The sequence below is a fragment of the Paramormyrops kingsleyae genome, chromosome 4 (genome assembly GCF_048594095.1).
Source record: "Paramormyrops kingsleyae isolate MSU_618 chromosome 4, PKINGS_0.4, whole genome shotgun sequence".
In the NCBI taxonomy this organism is placed as follows: domain Eukaryota; kingdom Metazoa; phylum Chordata; class Actinopteri; order Osteoglossiformes; family Mormyridae; genus Paramormyrops; species Paramormyrops kingsleyae.
The window spans coordinates 42,496,864-42,511,073 of NC_132800.1; the positions used below are offsets into that span (position 1 = coordinate 42,496,864).

The 14,210-nt window shown below is 47.2% G+C and overlaps 1 protein-coding gene and 1 long non-coding RNA gene across 5 annotated transcripts; one reads left to right on the top strand and one right to left on the bottom strand.

Annotated features, from left to right (window-relative positions):
* Positions 1-4,538: 4,538 nt before the first annotated feature.
* Positions 4,539-12,187, bottom strand: phex (phosphate regulating endopeptidase homolog, X-linked). 4 transcript variants are annotated; one of them, XM_072711381.1, is made up of 23 exons: positions 12,000-12,187; positions 11,692-11,818; positions 10,904-10,960; positions 10,554-10,715; positions 10,356-10,439; positions 10,055-10,281; positions 9,853-9,921; positions 9,206-9,322; positions 7,890-7,973; positions 7,640-7,785; positions 7,341-7,434; positions 7,109-7,237; positions 6,798-6,899; positions 6,646-6,723; positions 6,326-6,429; positions 6,160-6,218; positions 6,001-6,055; positions 5,858-5,925; positions 5,639-5,769; positions 5,483-5,548; positions 5,200-5,304; positions 5,032-5,108; positions 4,539-4,912 (listed from the first exon to the last, which is right to left on the bottom strand). In XM_072711381.1, the coding sequence occupies exons 2-23, from the start codon at positions 11,810-11,812 to the stop codon at positions 4,810-4,812; spliced, it is 2,238 nt and encodes a 745-aa protein (XP_072567482.1). In that variant the 5' UTR covers positions 11,813-11,818; positions 12,000-12,187; the 3' UTR covers positions 4,539-4,809. The 4 variants fall into 4 exon arrangements, with proteins under 4 accessions (XP_072567482.1, XP_072567483.1, XP_072567484.1 ...); XM_072711382.1 differs by having other exon boundaries at positions 11,913-12,001; XM_072711383.1 differs by lacking the exon at positions 12,000-12,187 and having other exon boundaries at positions 6,649-6,723; positions 11,692-11,958.
* Positions 12,188-12,221: 34 nt separating this feature from the next.
* On the top strand, positions 12,222-13,999 carry LOC140588862 (uncharacterized). Its single transcript, XR_011990080.1, has 2 exons — positions 12,222-12,335; positions 12,441-13,999. It is a non-coding gene; the product is annotated as an uncharacterized lncRNA (long non-coding RNA).
* The last annotated feature ends 211 nt before the right edge of the window (positions 14,000-14,210 follow it).

A 14,210-nucleotide genomic window follows, 5' to 3' on the forward strand; every position in this document is an offset into this window, starting at 1 on the left:
GCAATCTATAGGCCAATTAGTTTAATTAAAATTAGTTTAACTTGCATAATTGGAAACGTAATAGAAGCTATAATCCAGATGGAAATGGTAGATTCAAATAACATTCTGAGGGATAGGCATGAATTTAGGAGAGGTAGATCCTGTTTAATCAACTTGCGTTCTTTGAGGAAACTACAAGAGAAATTGACCACAAAAAGGCCTACAATGTGATACTTAGATTTTCAGAAGGCTTTTGATGTTTCCCCCCACAAACTGCTCTTGCTTAAGCTCAAAGCTGCAGGGATTTTAGGAACTGTAGCATCTTGGATCAAAAACTGGTTAACTGACAGGAAGCAGCGAGTAGTTATTAAAGGCACAATGTCACAGTGGGCCTGCGTTCATAGTGGGGTAACGCAGGGTTCAATTTTAAGACCACTATTGTTCCTAATTTACATTAATGATACTGACACCAATACATGCAGTAAACTGGTTAAATTTGCAGACAACACCAAGGTGGGGGGTGCAGTAGACACTGAAATAGCAGCACAGAGAATACAGTTGGGATCTTGAATTAATTAGTGGCTGGGCTGATGTAGACAAATGTAAGGTAATCCATGCAAGGAACAGAAATATAAAGTATAGATATTTTATGGGTTCAACCAAAATGAAGGTGATAGACCTCGGTGTATGTTGGGGAAGCAATTAAAAAGGCAAATAGTATGTTGGGTTACATCTCTAGGTGTGTGTAGTTTAAGTCAAGGGAGGTGATGCCAGATTTTTCGAGATCTGGTCTTGGCCTGAAGACCTCTCAAACTGGTCTCGGTCTTGAGCCCATTTTGTCTTGGTCATAAGTCTCGAAATATTACAAAACATATTATCAATCAATATGAAAATACACTTCTTTCCCCTCACTAACCAGCTGTCCCGGCAGTATAACGTTACTGGACAGCTTCAAGGGGCACTGCGGCTACTGGGAAGAGATATTGGGATATTGATCCTTTAAAAATGAACATGAAAGACACAAGAAAGATCGCGATCGTCTGTCTGTTTGTTCATAGGTCTCTCACATTCAATTGGATTACAACTGGATCACCTTGAGTTACAGTTTCCATATGGATGTATGTGCTGTTCTGCACGTACTTGTCCATGTGAGTTTGTCTTGAGTGGATACGTCTTCGTCTGGGGAGCACTCCCAATTAGGGCCAGCAAGATATGGGATCACCAAATTTTTGAGAGGTCCAAATTTTTTAAGAGCTAAAAATTAAAATTGAACTAAATAGTTATAATTAAAAAAATAAAATAAAAAATCAGCAGTTGAAAATGTCTGTGGGCCAAGTGCATTTTTATTCAATACGAATGTGTTATTAGTGTCTGCTGAGTGCGTGTGAGAGCTAGAGTATTCAGTATTAGCATGATAGAGGATGCGTGACTCATGAACTGCACGCACGCACTTCATGAAAAGCAGGTCTGATTCACATTGCGTGTGTGTGACCCTGCAGCATTGTGAAGGAGGGTGCGCAGGCTGCATATCGTTTGGTAAGACAAAACAGTGATCATTATCTGTAAAAAATGTTACAAAACTGCGACCTTCTAAAGCGTTTGGATTAAAGATATTAGTATGAAACATATAAATAAGCATAGGCTATGCTACTCTGACCATGGCAAAGGTTGGGTTTCTTACATATTACGCCTAAGCAAGGCCCTTAACCCCCAGCTCCCTGGGCGCTGCTATGGATGGCTGCCCTTCGCGGACAGCTTGCTTACAAAGAGCAAGTTGTGGGAGGCGTAAAGACAATTTCCCCATGGGGATTAATAAAGTGATTATTATTAATGGGCTAGATTAGGCTAACTAACATTTTGCACAGTCATTAATAAAAAAATAATAATAAACAGCTTATGAAGTAATATCAGTAATAATGTCCATAGAAACCAAAGCCAAAACAAGTGTATTTGATGTTGTCTTGTAATGATGTGTTAAAATCAAGAATTTCTCTTTCATTTTTATCTTTATGTATGGCTGCAAATAACCTTAGATTACATGCTTCTTACCCATAATATTTTACTGCTCTGTAATGTTCTTATGATATAGACCTAAATTCATTCAGTAAGGCACATTCATATAAGAGCTCCACACAACATGCTGTAACCTAAACTATTAATTAATTTATATGAATTGTCATTTAACATTGCCTATCCCCCCAGAAAACAAGCCTCCTGTATATAATATGTGATTGATTAGACCCCCCAACCTCCTCACCCCCGAGACCCGGACCTCACTATTTTTCCAGCCTTGGCTACGGCCCTGCTCACAGTCAGCTGCCGCTGCATCAGAAACTGGTACAGTCCGTTTGGAGAACTGGTCATGAAGTTTTTCTTTCACTCATCCATCATCAACTGCCCCTGTAATACTGGACTGTTTTGGACATTGTTGGTATTGTTTATTGTTTGGATTGCTGTCAGGGAGCTGGGGGAGGGTTCTGTGTACATGATTTTGTAATATTGTTTGTTTTTTTATACATCTGCATTATTGTTTGGAATGTGTGAACATTAAAGTTTTTCAGTAATAGTTTCGTATCGAATTACCGTGTGTCCCTGAAAATAAGACCTACTCCGAAAATAAGCCCAAGCATGATTTTTCAGGATGCTTGTAATATAAGCCCTACTCCAAAAATAAGGCCTAGTTACTATCCCATGGATTGTACGTCCACTAGAATGAGATGTAATTATATGTAAACAGGAAACAGGAAATAATATTTTGACCCCCAGACAAGATAAGTGCAAAAAGAAAATAAGGTCCACTGGTTCTAAAGGAAATTGAATTGCGGGATATTCAGGATGGAATTTGGAGCTTGGAGATTTACGATGATGTTCCATAAGAAGATGACATGAGGCCTATATTTGAATAAATGTATGCACAGTAGATTTTTGTTCATGAGTAAATGTACCATTAGATTATTTACAGGGAAAGGTACGGTTAGAAGATGACATGATGCCTGTATTTCAATAAATGTGGATTTTTTTTTCACGAATAATGGTAAATGTACCATAGTTTGTTGCACATGGGAAAATAAGACATCCCCTGAAAATAAGCCATAACGCGTTTTTTAGAGCAAAAATTAATATAAGTCCCTGTTTTATTTTCAAGGAAACATGGTATATAAATGAAAATATAGCCCTCAAAAAATCTAAATTTTCAAGTCTTGGTCTTGTTTTGGTTTTGATTAAAAGTCTTGATCTTGTCTTGGTCTTGGTTGGATGAGTCTTGACCTTGTCTAGATGGTCTTGAACACATCACTGGGTGATTCTATAATTATACAATTCCTTGGAAAGACCCCACCTAGAATATTGTGTGCAGGTTTGGTCAAATTACCTTAAAAAGGACATTGCTGCCTTGGAAAAGGTTTAACATCTTACAGGAATATCTTACGAGGAGAGGTTAGCTAAGCTGAATCTGTTCAGCCTTGAGCAAAGGAGATTAAGGGGGGACATGATCCAGGTATATAAGATTCTAACAGGTCTGGATGCTGTTCAGCCAAATGGTTACTTTAATATTAGTTTAAATACTAGAACTCGTGGCCATAAGTGGAAATTAGCGGGAGAACATTTTAAAATGAATTTCAGAAAGCACTTCTTTACACAGCGTGTAGTGTATGGAATAGTCTTCCTGTTAGTGTAACGCAAGCAAATACCCTGGGTTCCTTTAAATCAGAACTAGATAAGATTTTAACAACTCCGCTATTAGTTAAGTTCTCCCCAAACAAGCTTGATGGGCCGAATGGCCTCCTCTCATTTGTAAATTTCTTATGTTCTTATGTCTCTGTGCTTTTCTTACATCTCACTGCATTGCAGGACATGACTTTGTAATAGAAATGGACTCAAGTTCTCTTAGTAGTGCAGGAGCTAGGCTCTGAGCGATTGGTCTTAGTCTTGAGGGATCTACAGTGCTTCAAAGTGCACATCATTCCCGCAGGGGCTTTGCCTTATGGGCAAAAATGGTATTCTGGGCGCGGTTCAGTTATTCACGCTGGCTTTTCCTAAATCCTACACCAGATCACCAACACACAAACATAGGGCCGTGTAGTTGTGTTGTGTCCTACAGCTTGACATAATTCACAGAAACAAAGAAATGAAGCAAAGTATTACAGTGTAAATGGCTGCTCAAATGTTCCCAATTTGTTGGGAATTTTAGAAAATTCTAGATAATTCTCCACTGTGGTTGTGGTATGTGCCTTTTCCACAGATTCATTAAGTGGAAACAGATTAGTTATCGATATTTAGTTTGGCTGAGTGGTTGAGGCACAGTGGCAGTCGGGGGGGCGTACGGGCTTTGAAAGCTGCTTTGTTAGGCAGTGTGTGGGTTTTTTGTCTGTGTGTCTCCCCATCCATTCTCAGGGTATTCAGTGTACCAGAGTCCCCTAGTGGGGTTTGAACCTTCAGCCCTGGGTTTAGCTACCTCACATTGTTACCTGCCACATGTGATGTATGAACTAAATCAAACCCAAAGGGATTCCAGATTCTCCTCAGAATCAGCCATGAAAAAAGACAATAACATACAGAGCTATTACACCAAATACTTTAATCTAAGTTTATTGAAAATTTAACTAATAAATACACAATGTAATCAACTAAGACAGCATATACACTTTTTAAAAATGACATATACTAATAAAATCAGCTAAAATGATTGACCTACATGAGATATTGTGAAAGGTTCAGTGCCTGGAAATGGAGTCACGTGGCTTCCGAGCCACACAGAGGGGCCGTGGCTCTGCTCTGAGCCATAGGGGGGGCCGTGGAGAACTCCCCCACAAGACACCAGCATTGTTGATGCTACCACACCCGGCAGGACTCCGCGCCTCGGTTCATGGCTGACATGTCCGGGCAGCTGAAGGCCTGGCGAAACTCTTCATAGTTGCTCATGGAGCCGACAACCCTACAAAGAGGGAGGTGGCATAGGGTGAGGTGGTATAGGGTGAGGTGACACAGGGTGAGGTGGAACAGGGTGAGGTGGAACAGGGTGAGGCTGTGAGGATGGCAGGGCAGACTGCTCACCTGTACTTGGGGGGGCTGTGGGCACCACTCTGGATCTGGTCCCGGGCAGCCTCTGGCCGGTAAGAGTTACAGCGCACCTGCAGTGGCACACAGGGCACCAGCCTTTAGAGGGCGCTCTAGCCTGAGGAGAATTCCCATCCCCCACCCCTGGGGGGCGTCCCGCCTTACGTGAGCGTAGCTCAGGAAGAAGAGCTGATTGTTGGTGAGGCCGACGCCTGGCAGCAGGGGCTCCTCCCTCCCGGAGCGGTGGGTGTCAACCCAGCGGCGGTACGCCTGTGGCAGCGTGGGGTGAGCAAGCTGCTGAGATGCTGGGCGTGGGGCAGAGCAGTGGAGGCAGAGCGGTAGGGGCAGGGTGAGGGGGCAGAGCGGTAGGGGCAGAGCGGTAGGGGCAGGGTGGGGGGGCGGGGTGGAAGGGCAGGGGTGAGGATGCCAGGAGTGAAGGGGATGTTACCCGGAAGGCCTGGCGGATCCCGCCGTTGTCAGCAATGTTCTCAGCCAGCGTTCTCTTCCCTCTAACCTGGGGATAAAAATGACAGCGACAAGAAAGGAGTTGCTCATTAGACGCCAGGATAATTGCAGATAAGAAAAGAGCAGGTCATTGGCTTACGTTGAGTCCCGCCTCTTTCCAGTAGTAACCATTGTATTGGTCAATCATGCACTGGGTCTTCTCATTGAAGCGGGAGATGGAAGTGTTGCTCCACCACTGGTCAAGATTGCCGTTCTTGTCGTACTTTCGCCCTGTGTGCAGAAAGGTGTGTTATCATTTCCTGCCAGAATGACTGTGATTCCACCCTCAGCCACTTCCGTCACCCTGCCAGCCACTCACCGTTGTTGTCGAAGCCGTGGGTGAGCTCATGACCAACGATGACACCGATGGCACCGTAGCTGAGGGAGCTGCTTGGGGTCAGAGACACAGTGAGAAACACACACCTCCACATCCCCTACCCCCACCCAGGTGGGTGCTCTTACCGTGGGTAACTGAGTCCCCAGAAGAAGGGCTTTTGAAGCTCCCCAGCTGGGAACCCTGCAGAACACAAACAGTACAACGGCTTAGGGGAAGCCGGAACCCCAACCTCAGCTTTCATCATTAAGATCATCAGTAGGGTGTCTCTGAGCGTAAGGTCGTACGGATCTGATTGGTGGAGGAGCTGTAGAAGGCGTTGACCGTTGTGGGATTGGTGAACCACCTGCCAATGAATGAGAACAGAGATAACTGTCCCTGAAAATGGAACAGTGGCCTCATCAGACCTGTGACCTTGGGGGTCAGAGGTCGTAGCCCAGGAGGTGGACTCACTCTGTGCGAGGAACAGTCTTCCTGAGCCAGCCGATGTCCGACTGCGAGATGAAGTGCAATGTTTGCATCACGTTGCCAAAGTAATTGGTCTCTGAGAAGGACAGCTGGAGAAACACGGCGATCATGACTTCAGTAAGAATGAAAATAACTATCGAGCAGAACGAACCTTCATCTTGTGGCAAAGCAAGCCTGTTGCTCTTTTCGGGCCCATAAAGAAGCCAGCGGAGTTTGGGAGGACCTTCCTTTTAGTGGGACTACAACCCACACACACACACACACACACACACACACACATACCATCTGCACACAGTGACCCTCACCACCTTGATGTCTTCGTTGATGTAGGTGTCATTCAGTATGAACTCTGGGTAGCCCACCTTGGCCAGGACCGCATGGGCCTGCAGGCAGAGACCCGTTAACACTGACCCAAACGGCACCATACCCAGACCCATTGCAGAGGCTGACCCAGTACCTTCTCCGTGGCTTTCCTCTTGGTATCCTCATCCATCCAGGTGTTTTCCTTCTCCAGCATGTCCACGAAGGCCCATCGGATTCCCTCGACCAGCTCCTCCATCTGCAGGTAACACCAGTCCTGTCACTGGGGGGGAGGGGCGGCGGTTGTGGACACCCCCATCAAACACACACCTCATCACCTACCTAATCTCACATCCCATGTGATTCCAGCCCCAAACTCATTTTCACATCTTGCTGTTTAGTATCCTCAATTAGAGGTGATGGGTCACATGACCCAGCAATTGCCTGGAATTGGGCAAGGGACCTCACCATGAGTTTTTTGTCCTCCTGGAAGTGCCATTCAACAAACAAGCGGCCAACCGCGTAGATGAGAGTGTTCTCCACATAGTTGACACACTTGTCCCAGCGCGGGGTCAGTGACGTGGTTCCTGTGGTAACCTGCATACAGAGACGTGTCTCATGTCAGTACTCTGTCATTAGATGGTAACCATCAGCTGTTCGTTATGATAGGCCGTCCAGCTGGGGGTGCTGTGCAACTGACCCGTGCAAAGTCCAAGTATCGGTAGAGAAAGCGCCGGCTCAGCGTGGTCATCCTGGCCAGGACAGCTCTCCACACCACGTAGTTGGCCATAGTCCTGGGGGAAAGAGAGCAGAAGATGGCGGATCAGCTGCCCCGGTGACTGTTTGACGCAGTGTAGTATCCCTGAAAGGGCCTCAAGGGCAACCAGCTGGCGGAGCCGGCCCCAAATCAGTGGACATGTTTGTAGGGATAATCTCAGGCTATTTAGTCAGCTAGGAAGCAGATGGTGGCAGCGAAGAGCAGGGGGCTCCCAGTTTTACCGTTTCTCAGTCACATTAAGCAGCTTGAACAGGTCCTTGAAGTACTGAGGGGCACGGACGACCATGGGCTCTGACAACGAGAGGGACTTCAGCTCCGGGTACAGCTTGGTATCGATGCAGGCCCTGACGAAGCCAAGCCAATTAAACTGGGGGGGGGGGGGGGTTGGAAAGGCATCAGACTATGATTGGAGGGGAGAGAGAGATGGGGAGAGGGGAGGTTGGACAGACGATTGTGTGTAGGGGGGCTGACCTCAGGCACAGTCTTCTGAAGGCGTGACAGGCTGTACTTGTTATACATGTTCTCACTGGTGCGGTTCTCAAAGGGGATCATGATCTGCAGCAGCGGGTGGAGAAGCTGGTGGAGCTTAAGGCAGCAAAGCACACCTACCCCACCTCCACCCTCCTAAAGCACACCTACCCCACCTCCACCCTCCTAAACCACACCTACCTAACCTCCACTCTCCTAAAGCACACCTACCCCACCTCCACCCTCCTAAACCACACCTACCCCACCTCCACCCTCCTAAACCACACCTACCCCACCTCCACCTCCCTAAAGCACACCTACCCCACCTCCACCCTCCTAAACCACACCTACCCCACCTCCACCCCTTAAAGAACACCTACCCCACCTCCACCTCCCTAAAGCATACCTACCCCACCTCCACCCCTTTCAGGCATACCTACCTCACCTCCACTACTTAAACACACCTACCCCACACCCACCCCACAAAGCATGCCTACCCCACCTATACCCCTCTAAAGAATGCTTACCCCAGTCCCACCCTGCAAAGCACACCTACCTCACCTCCAGCCCCCAAAGCACACCTACTTCACCTTTATCCCCCAAAGCTCGCCTACCCCACCTCCACTGCCCAAAAGCACACCTGCCCCACCTCCATCACTATAAAGCATACCTATTCCACCTCAACCCCTAGAATGCACGCCTACCTGACCTCCACCCCTAAACACACCTACCCGACCTTCACCCACAAAGCACACCTACCCCACCTCTACCCACTAAAGCATATTAGGACACTTTAAAATCACCACAGATAAGCTGCTATTTTCTCAGGATACATACATCATTACTACTTAGAGCCACTTGATATTATTTTGCACTATCCTATTGTATTATTGTAAAGTAACATTCTTATTGTATATATTGTATTTCTTTTTCTTAGATATATATATTCCTATTTCTTATATTGTATGTATATCTCTGTCTCTCTTACTGCACTGAGCATGTGTATGACAAAAGAATTTCCCTCGGGATAAATAAAGTTCTTCTTAATCTTAATCTTAATCTTATTCCTACCCCACCTCCACCCCCAAAGCATATTCACCCCACCTCCACCTCACTAAAGCACACCTACCTCACCTCCAGCCCCCAAAGTACGCCTACCCCACTTCCACTCCTATAAAGTACAATTACACTATCTGCACCTCCTTAAGCACACCTACTCCACCTCCACTCATAGCCCATTTCCATTCCCCACTATTTTCTAACCTGGACCCTTTATTTAATGTCTGCCCTGTGATTCCACCCTCAGCCACTTCCCTCACCTCTGCCAGCTTCCCCTCGAAGGCCAACACCTCCTCCATCTGCGTCTGAGCTATCTGCTGATTGGCTCCCAGCATGACAGCAACTTCCACCATCAGCTTGAGCAGAGCTTCTCTGTACTGTATGAGAGGGAAGCTATAATGAATCCCCACAGAGTGCACAGGGACCCGTTACTAAACCCACACAGAGAGCAGAGAATCAGGACACTCAGGTACACCCTACCCTCCATAAGTTGTGTTCAGAATCTGGCACCCTCTTAAGGACACTACACTAGTGGCCGAAATTGTGGAAACATTTTAAAGATTGCAGAACTTCCACTTTCCAGTTAGTCCAATTACTTTAATTTCATTATATTTAATTGTCCAATGTATGATATTTGAAAAACATTCTTAGATTTTTTATAAACATTCATGCCAATAATCCTATAGTGATTTTTAAAGCATAATGCCAAAAATGCTAGGTGTTTCCACAATTCTGGCTACTAGTGTATACTCTTTAAGTCAGTATTCAGTATCTGGCAACCGCTCAGGTACACCATACTCTCTGTCATTTGGTGTTCGGCATCTGGCGACCACTCAGGTACATCACACTCTCTGTAGGTGGGGGTTCAGTATCTGGCAACCTGAGTGGCTGATGAATGAAGACTCACCATCTGTGCCTCAGTTGTGTTGGTTATGTAGTCCTCCCTGGAGGACAGCGACAGTGATGCTTGGTCCAGCTAGAGGAAGACAGACACACAGAGGGAGAGTCACACAGAGGCAGCGTTGGGGCCCCTAAGTGGTGACATTGTGCTGGACCCCCCCACCCCCACAAACACACACACACACACATTCATACACAGCCACACCCACCTTGATGATGTAGCGGCTGGAGTTCTTGTCATCAGGGGCGACGTACATGCGCACCAGCACGGACTTGCTGTGGTACGTGCGGATGTGAGCCAGCGTCTCCAGCAGGCTGAAGCGAGGCTCCTCCCACTGCCAGGCAGTGCCGAGCTCATCGCTGAGGACGGGCCAGCGCAGCTCACGGTGCCGCAGCGCTTTCAGCAGGGGCTTGGCATCCTCCAGCTCAATCGCGGCTGCACCGGGGACACCACTGTCAGTGTCTCTGCGCCCGTGATCGCAGCAAGCTCTGTGTGTGCGAGTGACTTACTCTCGTTCATGCAGGAGCGGTACAGCATCTTGGCCTTCTTCACAGCCTCAACATCCTGTGGCGCTGTTGGCAGCTCCAGCAACTCTGGACATGACCAGGATCGTCTCAGCTCAGAGCCCAGGGACATCATACCACACCACACTGCCCTGGCCTAGCCTGATCCCACACAGCATAGCACAGGGGTCCGTCTTGGCCCACCTTTCAGCTTCAGGTCCACTTGATGCCTCAGCCAGGGGTAGATCCCATAGGTAGAGGAATCTTCCGGAATAGGGTTGTCCCTCAGCCACCCCCCGCAGGCGTACTGGTAGAAGTCCTCACATGGTGCCGCGGACTGGTCCATCTTATTGAGGATCGACCCGGCTGCAGACGAGGAAGACGACGGAGGAGGAGCAGTGTGATGGACAGGTGGGTGTGAGGATGGAGGGAGGGTAGAGCGAGCAAGGTGGAGACAGAGGGACTGACAAGCTGAGTGATGGATGGATGGATAGTTAGAAGAATGGTGTGCAAAGCAGTCTCCTCCCCCAAACTCCAGAGATCTGAGCACATACCAGCCTCGATGCATTCCTGAGTAATGCAGAACTCGCCCCCCCCCAGCTTCCGGGACACTAGAATGAGAAGACACGAAGCGAGTGGACCAGGCAGCTGGCGACCAGGGGAATGCACATGCATGGACAGGGCAAGGGTACACAGTATATGTACACACTAATATGCGTGAATAATTACTCAGGGCCATGGAAACATGGTGCAGATAAACTGTAATAGGTATATATATATATATATATATATACACACACACAGATAATATATTTATACACAGATTATATATATACCCAGTGTCTTTGTGTCTGTGTGTGTATATAAATTACACAATAATTACATGCCACGGCACCACAAAAATGCCAGCTTCCTGAACCACCAACAAAAGGCACAATAAGCAGCCCCCATCCAGTCTATTGGGGTCCCAACTCACGACCTCTGACCCCACACGGAGAAGGGAGGGAACTCGGCACACTGCCGATCTGGCCGTGCATCTCCCAACCGTAGCTCTCTCTAAATGCACACCACAGAGCTGAGACCAGTGCACTGAGAGCGTGTAGCCTGCCGCGGTCCATAGCCCAGAGAGGCGCGTAGCCCAGAGCGGCGCATAGCCCCCGGCTATCGCAGTGGGCGGGAGCTTCCTCTTGCGGGCCTGTAATTACGGTATCTGTGCCTCTGTGTGTCATTTGATATCTCCCTAAAATAACTTGTGTGCATGCAGCAGTCACCCCTTCCAGCCCCCTAGCCCCCCAAATGCCCCCGCACTGAGCATTTAGCCCCCCCCCCTTGAGATACTCACCCAAGATGAGAGCCAGCAGGAGCACCAAAGACAGCCCTATGGACGCCCCCAGCGCCCCCTTCAACAATCGGCCAGACCTGCCTGCCTTGGGGCTGCTGCTGCCCAGCCGTTCTGCCTCCATGCTGTCCTGGGGGGCACACAGAGATACAGGGGGGTAACTCTTGTTTCCCCCCAACCCACCCCCCTGCCTCAACTCCTAACTCTCTTTCCCAAATCCCCACCGCGGTTCCTCTCTTCTGCCTGCTCTGTACATCCACTCCTCTCCCTCTTTCTCAAACTCTGTCCAGTCTGGAAGGTTCTTCTCTTACCCTCTGGTCCCACCTCCCCAGGAATGCCGTGTGTCGTTAGGCTCCGTTAGGGTCCGCGTACGGTGCTGGCACTTTGTCACACTTTGGGTCAGGAGTTCAGGTTTCCTGCAGAAACAAGATCCTAGGATTCTGCCACCAGCCTTGGAGGACTTCTGGGTCCCGGTTTCACTGGCAGCTTCCCCACACGGGGCTCCAAAAGGCAGAGAGAGAGAGAGAGGGAGGGAGAAAGTGAGAGGCAGAGAGAGATGGAAAACAGAGGAAGATAAGACAAGCCAGTGGAGCAGAGACAGGATGAGCAGCAGCGTCCACAGCCAGGCGAACAAAAGGCCAAACAAAGTAAGGAGTGATTAAGCGCGACTCTTTTCCACGGGTGGCCGTTTGCTGCCTAGCTCTCTCTCTCTCCCTTGCTCCCTCCTTCTCCCTTGTTTTTTCTCTCTCCAGCACCTGCCCTCTGTACCGATGATGACCACGTTTGGTGCCACGTGCCACACCCTGCATGTCGGGACTGCTTGGCCGGGCTTTTAAATTTTAGAAACTGTTTTAAGGGTAAATGTCTGCTAAAAAGCTGTAATCTACATAGTCCGGTTATGTAAACAGGGAAAAATGCATGTGTGTTCCGGCCTTTAGCTCCGTGCCATGCTCAGATGGATAAGAGAGGCCAAGACAGAGTGTTAACACATTAAGAGTGTGTGTATGAGGATGTGTGAGCTTTCAGCCGGACCTGGAGGCTTACGTGTTGTGACAGACCCTTGGAGCTCAAGCTGACAACAGCTTTTTATTAAAGTGCTTTTCATATCTGTGAGAAACACAGCGAAGAGCAATCACAAAATCCGGAAATATCAAAACATTCACCTTCAAGTCCTTATGGGCGTTGTGGGGTTCTAAGTCTCGCCGTCTGAGTTTTGGACACACAGTGGGGCAGCACGGAGCTGTACGTCTCACTGTCTGAGCTTAGAGCTCTGTGATCTCAATTTCCTTATCACCAAAATATCTGAAATTCATGCTCAAGTATGATCCAGTGGTGCCCTGGTATTAGCTACTCCAGTGCACACTGTTAACTTCAGTAATTTGTCTCTCATCTCCCTCCCTCATCTAAGCAGAGTAATATCGGATCTAAAACCCTCCACATACACCCTGGACCCAGTGCCACCCCATCTTCTTGAAGAGACTTTTGGCTGCATTGATCCTTTTATTTTGGACATTATAAATAGTTCACTCATTTCTGGATGAGTACCAGTGTTTTTTAAACATGCAGTTGAAGCTGCTAATAAAAAAACTTGGTCTCGATTCCAATGACCCAAGCAATTACAGGCCAAAATCAAAGCTTCCATAGTGGACATGGTTGTTTTCCAGCAACTTCAGCCATTATTTTAACTGAAAATAATATGTATTGGATATATTTCAATCTGGTTTCTGGTTAAAAGACAGCACTGAGGCAGCACTTATTAAAGTATACTGCTTTCTGTGGACTCTAAGGACTATGCAGTATTGATGTTGTTGGATGTCAGTGCCACATTCGACACTGCAAATCACTGCATTGTTTTAGAGCACCTTAGAGGAGAACCTCCCATGCCATGTTCGATCTTCCCCTGCTATTGAACGTTTTAAGTCGAGGCTAAAAAAATCATTTATTTGCTGTTTTATTGGCAGTTTAGACATGTGCTGTGTGTTTTATTACAGTCTTTGTAATTGTGATGTCTTTCTTATGTTTTACATTTTGCTAAATTTTATATATTTTTTAATGTATATTTACATTTTTCCCCTGCTTTTTATGCATATTTTTTATTGTTGTAAAGCACTTTGGCAAACCACTGGTTGATTTTAAAAGTGCCATATAAAAAAATTACTTAACTATGGATACTCAGTGGGGCGGCTCGGGGCTCTACGTCTCACCATCTGACCTTTGGAAAGCAGTGGGGCAGCTTGGGGCTCTACGTCTCACCATCTGAGCTTTGGACATGCAGTGGGACAACGTTGGGCTCTATGTTTCGGCTTATGAGCTGTGGACATGAAAAATGGTGCTCAATGTCTTGCTGTCTGACCTTTGGATGGATGCACAGTGAAATTTTTCAAGATCAAGCTGCTTTCAATAGCTGAACTTTCGTTTATTTTTATAGGCAATATTTTCCGACGATTGCACATGATTGCCTCCTTTGAAACTGGCGGGGACATCTGGGTTTTTTTTTCCCTGAGTGTTTTGTTTTTCCTGTT

Coding starts and splice junctions, on each gene's coding strand:
- phex (XM_072711381.1), bottom strand. CDS start 11,812: ATGGAGGCAGAACGGCTGGGCAGCAGCAGCCCCAAGGCAGGCAGGTCT. Junction 7,786..7,889: donor TTCAGAAGACTGTGCCTGAG/GTCAGCCCCCCT, acceptor CCCCCCCCCCAG/TTTAATTGGCTTGGCTTCGT. Junction 6,056..6,159: donor CTCCTCCACCAATCAGATCC/GTACGACCTTAC, acceptor TGTGTTCTGCAG/GGTTCCCAGCTGGGGAGCTT.